The 10,149-nt window shown below is 36.0% G+C and overlaps 1 protein-coding gene across 1 annotated transcript; it reads left to right on the plus strand.

The window, feature by feature from the left end:
* Nucleotides 1-2,679: 2,679 nt before the first annotated feature.
* On the plus strand, nucleotides 2,680-5,186 carry LOC140784758 (uncharacterized). Its single transcript, XM_073132298.1, has 2 exons — nucleotides 2,680-3,276; nucleotides 3,826-5,186. The coding sequence occupies exons 1-2, from the start codon at nucleotides 2,768-2,770 to the stop codon at nucleotides 3,839-3,841; spliced, it is 525 nt and encodes a 174-aa protein (XP_072988399.1). The 5' UTR covers nucleotides 2,680-2,767; the 3' UTR covers nucleotides 3,842-5,186.
* The last annotated feature ends 4,963 nt before the right edge of the window (nucleotides 5,187-10,149 follow it).

Genomic DNA, 10,149 nt, shown 5'->3' on the forward strand with positions numbered 1-10,149 from the left:
AAGATTAGCAAAGCAAGTGCTTGTCTAATGTATCATATTATACCAATCATCATAGTCCATACTAGATTTTATATCAAGCAAAATGCAACAAGATGTTTGCCTACGTAGATCACATCCGTAACAGGATAAACAACCGAAATCCCTACATACCTCATTCCCATGGTACTATAGGTCCTGAAGGGACACATAACTGGCCAAATAGAAAAAAGATCCAGGTCTTTAATGCTTATTCAAACTCGCCGTGATGATCTAAATTTCTTTTCGACCGCTCTTCTACTGGCTATTAAAACAGGAGACATGATACTGGAAAAAGGTTTAAAAAAAGAGAGTAAAATGTAAACCCCAAAGGACATGTAGCATAAAAGAGCATTTAACACAACCTTCCCAAATAAAGGACTATATGGATCTAACAGTATATTCCTACATCAATGGATATTTGATGCTTTGGATAACAATCAATGAAATAAATCGATCAGCCGGAAAGATGAACTGCAAGAGGTAACCAAGTTCAATTCAGTACAGATGAAATGCTGTCCGGAAAATCATCAATTATTTTCTGTGAATTAGCGTTTACAATAACATAATTACAAAACTAGGAGTACTTCAAAATCAGATACGAGTAATAGATCTTAACATCAGGATCAGGAGCTCGGATTTGCATGGCTATAGGAAACCTATTATTTCTTAACAAGTAGAATTTGCATTTTATTACGAGGGGAAAACAGTTTATTATTACCCAGTTGAAAGTACTTCTCATGCAAATAAAATTTCAAAAGTTGCTTTTCTGGAGAAGCCAGAAAATTTAACAGGCAGTTTATGATTTTGTGAAGCTCTCCAAAATAATGAACTTCATGTCGCTTCAGGGAAAAAAAACAGACAGTATAAAAATAAAGACTTATATCATCTTCTAAAGAAGAAAATATTACGAGATTTAGATTAACCGCATTTAGTATAAGCTCAAGACACAAAAGTGACAAACAAACGGAAAGAAAGGATTATGGGGAGTAATTTATTGAGCAAATAGAACCTCTTCACTTATTTCATTTCTCCATTTATTCAATTAATTAAACTTGTAACTTAGACAAGAGTTATCTCATAATATATTAGCTCTGACAACAGAAAAAATAAATTGCTATGCCTTTTAAGAATCTAGGACGAAGTAATAGAGTTTCACCTTAGAGAGATTAGATATAACCAAATAAGAGTGCTGCAGCTTCTTTAAATGAGCAGGATTTTGTATTCAATGTTTGTGGCTCTTTATTCTTTCTTTTCCACTGTCAATGACCGCCAATGCATATTCCAAAGTTTAGAGCTTAAAACAATTCTTCATTTTCCTGCATAAATAATAAGAGGGAAAGACTAAGAAACTAAGAATAATGCAATGAAAATTTTCTGAAGATAAAAAAATAACGCATGCCTCTAAGCCTTCTTGAAAATTCTTTATAGAAAAGAGCAGGGGTTACACAAAGACGTTTCTACTAATAAATGCAACAACCACTTCAAAAAAAGTTTGTTAGCACAATACTAACAGAATCCATCCGTATGCAAGAACATAACTAATTCATTTTTGTCCTCTATGAATCCTTCAATTTGGCTAAGTTAAGAATCACCTTGAAATATTTTATGCTCTCCCTATATGACCACATCCCCATATTTATAAATAAATAAAATATTTTAATCTAATGAAAAGTGGAACAAGAACGTGATACAGTGTAAGATAACAAACAACCCAAAGAGATGGAGAAGATAACAAAGTGAGATACCCCAAGAGATGGAGAAGTACCAATATCCCCTATCCCCTTCTTACAAGTACTAATATATATATATATATGTTATAATATGGTGGAACAGTTTTGTTATATATATATATATACACACATATATATATATATATATATGAACCATGTATCTTTGGGTTGTTTGTTATCTTTTTTATTCTTATTCTTTTGGGGGGAAACCCGAAAGGTCAAAACGGGTTGTTTGTTGTCTAATAAAATCCCATGCTATGTATATGGTGGAACATGAAATTTTATTACCTCATGTTCTCAAAAGTTATATTGTCAGAGTTAAAGAATATGAGAAAGCGACCTACAATCGATTGTAACTCTATTATAAGTGATATTCTCTCAGCAGAGTTTACTCTGAGAATATAACTTTTGAGAACATGAGATTTTATGCTCTCTAAGATCTTGTTTGATTTGTGACTAAACCTCGAACTTAATTATTTAGTTTTATTTTTTAATCTTAATTTTTTTTAAAAATAAACATAATTATATAAAAAAAAGATAAAAATATATTTAATTATTGGACCAGATAAAAATAAACCACAGCCGATTGAGACAAAAATCTAATCCACAATTCGTCCAAAATTTTCAGCTTTTAAGAATAAAAAGTGGTGTGCCTTTTAACAAGGATGTTGCACTTCGGAACATCAAAGACTTGAACAAAGTCACATGATTTTAGAATTAAAAAAAGAAGAGAATTAACTCTGTGACATGTCCCAACTTCGAGAGTATAGTTGGTGTCCCGACCTAGATATCACTGACGTCAGAATAAAAGAATATGATAATTACTTATTTTAATGATACAAAGCTTCCGCGAAGTTTCTTGACCGGATGTCAGGACTTCTTAACCTGAACGGGAAGTCCCGGTTTCAACTAAATTCTAAATGCACGATTAGATTCGCTAGCCTCATTCTCTGTCCCTCTCTCACCCATTGCGTAACATTCCCCTCCTCTCCTCCTCCGTCTGCCACCTAGTAACTATAATGGCAGCAGAGCGTGCTATTCCCCTTGCAGCTGGACTGGGACTTGAAGAAGCAGAGTCGACACCATCACCTCTACTTCAACTTTCTTCGAACCCATTAGCCGCTACAGCGGTTGGCGCCATCGTAGCTCTCCTCTCCCCCCGCCTCTCGACCAACGGTGCCGAGGAGGACATCCCGATCCTTATCTTGGTCTTCTCCATCATCGGCATCTTCTGCTTCTGCGCCTCTCGGGCCGCTCCGACCTTCCTCTCCAACCATCCCGTGATAGCCGGATGCTATGAGGTCATCGGAATCCTATCCGTCGGTTCCTTTCTCTCCTCCCTCGTCTCCATCGTCGTCCTTCCTCGCCATAGTTGGGTCGCATACACGTCCGGCCTTCTCGCCATGTTTCCCCTCTTGCACAAGCCAGGCCAACTACTGTACAATTGGCTCTCACAGAGTCTGGTCTCCATCTACCAACTTCTAATGCGGCGCTTCTTTCCTGCCAAGGAGACAGAATTTGACATTGTGTAAGTTCACTCGTCCTACGATCGACGCACGAGCGTTGTTCCAAGTCGTATCGATTTCTTGTTACAGATCCTTCCGAGGAGTAGGGTGATTACATTTTCTTTTCTCGAGATTTACTCGTAGTGTTAGTGTGCAGTGGCACCCAAATACTTCTCTGTGAAGTTAATAATTAGTACAATTTGGTGTGAAACTTGTAATTCTACTCGATATCGATAAAGAACATCTTGCCGGACAGGCATCATTTCAGTGTATTATGCTTCACAGATTATCTACCTGTAGGTATTTTCTTCCTAACATTTTGCCTGCTTTGAACTTGAAGATATTAAAATTAACAAAATTGAGGGATTCATAGAGGGAAAAAATGAATTTATTATGTTCTTTCATTCGGATGTATTTGCCATTAGGAACTAGGCTTTGGAGGCATCTTTGTTGTCCAGCTGTAATCTTTCAATTCTAGTGCTCCCTGTGGAAACAGAAATTGTTATCTTCAGAAAATTTTTATTAGAATCGATTTGAATTTCTAAAGTCTTTCCCTGTTATTATTTATGCAGGATAATGGAGAACTGATCTGAGCTCAAATTTTGCAATAAGTCATTGGTGGTCTTTGACAGTGAAAAAGAAAGAGTAAAGAGCCACAACAGAGGGCAGCAACTTCTCATCATTTAAAGATGCTGCATCACTCTGATTGGATTATATTTCATCTCCCTAAGGTGAAAATCTATTGGTTCCTCCTAGATTCTTAAAAGCCATAGCACTTTTTTTCCCCCTTTCATTGGAGCCAATATATCATGACGTCTTCCTAATTCTTGCGACTATAACTTTTCTCATACATGCCTGATTCTATAAAACGAAGCTCATAAACTGAAGAGGTACAAGAAATTCCTCTGGAGATTGATTCATTAATTTGGCCAGCCTTACGTAATCATAAGCTGACTGTTGATTTTGCTGACTTATCTAGAATAGCATCTATACAATAGCACTCAGGAGAAGAACTTACAAAAGGGCATTAGAAAGCTGACCTCCTTATGAAAGCATGTTCTGTTCGTCAATCCATAGCATGATATTTGTATAAATGCAATGCCAACCTTGATGCTCCTGATTCTAATGGTATCGGTTTCAAAGTCTTAACTGCACTTAATAAAACTTTTGGGTTAAAATGCAATTATCCAATTTTTCTATTACAAGTTAGAGGGACTCCATTCAGCTTGCTTATTTTGCTCAGTACTATTTATCTTCTTTATCTATCAAACATTGTTGGTTCCAGCAAGCTTTTCCTGATACTTGAACTTAAAATTTTATTTAGATGCCACTTTTTTCTGTATGCTTCTACCTTTTTTTTGTCGGATCGTGTTTTTTTCCAGTTCTCTATTTTTTTGTTTTCTGTTCATTTTACAACAATGATCTCCTTGTGCATAGAAGCTTTTGAGCTGCCAAACACTATTGCTTCCTTCTTCGATCTTAAAGTACCTAAAACAATTTATTCTGTTGTCTAAGCTAATTAATCATGAATGTCTTGTTGTGCGGTAGGCTTATCTTTTTATGAAAATTATGTTAAATTTAACTTAATAGTTGATGACTATTGATGAGATAAAATTTATTATGTTACTTGTTATGAAAACTAAGTACTTAAAGCACCTCTAAGTAAAATTATCTATTCTGGTCAGATTAGCAAATTCGGATAGACAATCATCTTCCACGAGGGCGATTGTAACATTATATTATCACATCTCTATGTCGAGATAATCTCTAGCATGCATATGCATGTGATAGATATATGATTGGAGACTGTATTGCATCATATTCCTTTTAACTTTTTTACTCCCTAAATTTCTAAGATGCATGAGTTGTTATATTACTGGATAAATATATATGATCTATTATTTAGAAAAAAAATGAATGTTCATGGATATGCTAGTTGGTAGAAAACATTAGGATACCCGAGTGGGTGCGAGGGTTACGGCGTACTTGAAGTTGATTAATCGCTTGATATATTTGTGATCATGTGGCCTTACGTTTGGGGTCGTTAGTTTGTGTGCGCAACATACATTTGGAGACATTTTATTCACTAAGGTATATGTGGCGACTTATCATCATGGGATTTATATCAGCTAGTTGGGTACTCGGGTTTGGATGATGTTGATACTTTTAATGATTGGTAGGATATGATCATGATTGAGATATCTTTAACGATTAGTAGGGTATGTTCTGAGTCTTCGAGCTAGATTATGAGACCGGGTACCAGGTGTGGACAATGCACGGTGGTCTAATGTGATGATGTTATTCAGAGATGGTGTTGGTCATTAAGATATTGAGAAATGTATATAATTCCATTATAATTTTATATACATGATTACTGAGTGGTTATCATGCATCATTATGATTATATTTGATATCATAACAAGATCATAGTCAACATACATCATCTATGTTATATTTGAGAGAATTATAATAATGGTATAACTAGAGATTTATGTATATATTAACGAAAATTATATATTTGATCAGTCATGACATGATACATATTATATATTTATATACTCATTCATGACATGATTCTTCTTTCTCATTCATATTATCTAGTATATGATTTACTCTCTGTTTCATATCATTGATTCGGAGTAAGATATTTTCATTGAGCCTTTAACTCATGACTCTTTATTTTTCTTTTCTAGCCCTTAAGATATAGGCAACTAGTAATGATTTGGGATATCGTGAAAAGATATTTTAGAGCAAATATAAGGTGAGCTAGATGTGAGATAGTATAGAAGATAGCTTATGTTGAAACTAATTTGTACCGATGTATAATTTTGTATTCCATTATATTAAATTGTGTTTTGTATAATAGGGAATGTTACATAGGCTGGACGATATTATATTAATTGTATTTGTTGTATCTTGATAATTTATTGTGGTCTATGTGGGTCTTGCCAGATTATGTAGTATTCTAAGATGACTATTATGGATTTAGATATTAATATATTAATATATTTATTTAGATAATAGCATCATTTATCTTAAGATGGATTATGTGAGCTTAGGTGTATCTCCTTGTGGCAACTTGCCCATCCTATCTCATGTGCTGTGTGTGTCGTGTGGGCTTATGGGCGAGCACGTGCCCATCGGGCGAGGCCATTACACACAAAATTAAGGGCTTCAACCTGCAAACTTAATAGCAGCATTGGGTTGCCGAGATACTTATCATTCTTGTCAAGGCTCTTGACTTTGAGTAATGCGAGTACCATCGTTCCTTCCGCTAGCTTCTATTTTAGACCTAAAAAAAATTGCATACTTCTCCCTACTAGTGGCCTGTCCAAACCAAGTGCAATAGGTATCCAAGCAGGCCTTTGAATTAGCTGCCTCCTTTACACTAGCTTTTCCAAAGATCAACAAGTCATCCGGGAGCATCAAATATGAGATAGGTGGAGCTCCTCTCGCAATCTTTATTTTCTTTGATCTTCGAATTCCTCATCTTGTCTTCTAGGAGCACTGATAGAACATTTGAACCTATGACAAATAGGTAGGGTGAAAGTAGGCATCCTTGCCTAATTCCTCTCGTCAAAGCAAAGTAGACATCCTCGATGCCATTTATCTCCATGGCCAGTGTTGCTGATGATAAGCACTCTCTGATCAACTCTATGAACTCGTCTAGAAGCCAAAAATTTTGAGTGTCTCACAAATATAGGACCACTCCATACGGTCGAAGGCTTTAGAGATCAGCCTTGATCATAAAGGACCCTGCCTTTCCATGAGAGTGCTTAAGATAATTGATCACTTCTTGGGCAAGAATTTGATTGTCGATGTTCTGCCTGCCATTAATGAAAGTGTTTTGAGCACATGAAATTAGGGGATTAAGCAATGACTTTAGTCTAGCTGTTAGAAGCTTGGAAACTACTTTGTACAATGTATTGCACAAACTGATAGGTCGGAAGTCGCTAACCACCGCTGGAGCATCCTTCTTGGGGATGAGCATGATATTGGATCTATTTAGAGCCTATCCATCCTTTTGGTAGTGAAGAAATTTCTCATCGCCTCGAAGATAGTCGACCTCAAGTCAACCCAAAAGTATTGGAAAATCTGCCATTTAGTCTGTCAGGACTCGGGGTTCAATCAGGAGCAAGGCTCTTTAGAATAGACCCAACCTCCTCCTCGGAACGGATGGCAAAGTAACAATTGGCAACCTCCCTGTCAATCTTAGGGCACTGAATTTTGGCAAATATGGGATGAGCAAACAATGAGGGAGGGTGAGAAGTGGTGAAGATCTTCTTTAAATGGCCCCGGAAAGGTCGTTCGATCCTCGTGGGGGAGTTGGTCCATTCTCCATCTTCCAGCTTACAGCTCTCAATCTGATTTTTCCTCTTACAGGCAGTAGCCATAGAATTGAAAAATCTATTGTTTTGGTCCCCCCCCCATGCCAACCGGTTACAAACCGTCTTGATTCGATTCGTAGCGGTTCTGGACAAATTTTGCGTGGAACTTTTGAGAGATATTCCGAAGGATCTAGCCATTAGATCAACGTAAAATTTTGATACGAGGTAGCCTTAGGAGAGAACTTTCCACGAATCTCGTTTCACGTAAATTGGATGCGTAGATTGAAAGATATCTTCGGTAAAGGTGGACAAAGGGCGGAGGGTCAGACCTACAAGATTCATGTCTACATAGAATTTGGGTATGGTGGTAGTAGGCCGACAGTGATAGGGTGGCAACGGTAGGGATGATGGTGGTGGTGGCTTGCGGATGCGGATGCGATAGATGGTTGAAGGCTATGATTGGCCTACAACTGTGGTAGTAGATAAAGATAAAAATTGTACGGGAGGTAGAGACAGTTAATATAGAGAGACGAAGGGGGATAAGTAGGCCTGCCCTACGGGACTAGGGGTATAACGCCCCGCCCACCATAGGCACGTGCACTTCTGTGCACATACAATCATAATATTATCAAATACTACTTGCTAACATATCCATGCTCACATAATCTAATACCAAATAAATCATACTATCAACCAAATAAACCTGTTAACATATGAATATCCAAGTCCATAATAATATGCACTAGATCACTACATAATCTGTCAGGATCCACAATGGCCACGACAAACCATCAAGATACATTTAAACAACTGATACACGAGTACACTATAATCTGACATGTATTATACAAATTATTGTCTGACACAATAAAATACAAATATAACAAAAAACGATACAACTCAATTTCTATACAAATTATTATGTATACCGTCTCACACCTATAACTCACCTCATCAATCTAAAATATTTTCTCGGGATATCTCAAGTCACTATCACGTACCACATATCTGAGAGGGTTAGAAAATAAATAAAAATAGTCATAAGCAAAATGCTCAGTGAATAGACTTTACCCTGAATCAATGATGCCAAATAGAAAGTAAATTATATATTGGATAATATGAATCATAAAGAGCATCATGTCATAAATGAGTATATGAATGTATCCTCAATAATATATAAATAGAAAGTAGATAACATGTTATAACTAATAAAAGTATATAATCATTGACAATGAATAAACAGATCACCACGTCATACTATCATCATAACTCTCTCTCAAATATGACATATGATGCATGCCGACCATGACCATGCTATTGTACTAAATGTAACCATATATGATGTATATTGACCACTCGATAATCAGGTAATCAGATGATAATAAAATCATATGCATTTATCAACATCTCAGTTATCAATGTCAGCTCTATATGTTATCATCATACTAGACCACTATGCATAGTCAAGACCCGGTACCCGATTTCAACATTACGTTCGAAGGCTCAGAACATACTCTGCCACCCGCAAAAAGTATCTCAAATATAACCATACCCCGCCACCCGCTAGGGTATCAACATCCATCCAGATCGGGCACCCTCCTAGCTGATAGAAACCTCGTGAGGATAACTCGCCACATATGCCCTAGCGAACGACATATGTCCAAATGTCTGCTGCGCACACAGACTAACAACCTCGGACGTAAGGCTAACAAAATCGTGACTATGTCGAGCGATCAATCATCTCCAGGCACGCCCTAACCCTTGCGCCCACTCAGGTATCCTTATGCTTTTTATCAACTATCCTATCAATCACATTCTATGCTTTCCTTCTAAATGACAAATCATATGCATATATCCAATACGATAATAAGTCAATGCATAATAGAAATTTAAGTAGAATATGAATCAAGAGAAAAATGATGCAATGTAGTCTCCAACTATATAGTCAACATATGCATACTCATGCTAATTTATTACATACATACTTATTCTATAGATCAACTAGACAAAAAATTATAACAGTATAATCATCTCTCATCATCTCTATTTATCATCATAATACTTATATCCAAGATCAGTCTAATTATATGCATGATAAAAATATGCTCAACTGTAATAGTCTCTAGATAAAGTCATATAATCATGTTGGAGGTCAAAACATGCATGTATATAATATATAATATGACCTAATTTGATAAAAACGTCTAGGGGATAAGACTACTCACATCTGATCAGAAGACCCGGACCACATATCCCCTACATCTGTTAATCAAACGTCAACTCATCGATAGGGTCCACGGGGTCTCAAATAAGGAGGTTCGGAATCTGAAAATATTTAAGTAGCATGAAGCTAGTCGTTTATCTAATTAGAATTAATTCAAGTAAAATATAAATGTTTATTAGGTTTAAAATCACTTCTTTTTATTTTTGATTACATAACTAGATCTATATTATAGATATGATTCAAATACTATAATTATACTATTATCATAAAATGCTAATTATAGTATAAGGAGAAGATATCGATTTTGTTTTATATAAGAATATTTCTAAATATATAATTATAAA

This window comes from Typha latifolia, chromosome 3 (genome assembly GCF_019914945.1).
Source record: "Typha latifolia isolate L0001 chromosome 3, TyphaL0001v2, whole genome shotgun sequence".
Lineage (NCBI taxonomy): Eukaryota > Viridiplantae > Streptophyta > Magnoliopsida > Poales > Typhaceae > Typha > Typha latifolia.

What these genes read in the sequence shown, in the direction of transcription:
- LOC140784758 (XM_073132298.1), top strand. Translation starts at nt 2,768, where the DNA reads ATGGCAGCAGAGCGTGCTATTCCCCTTGCAGCTGGACTGGGACTTGAA.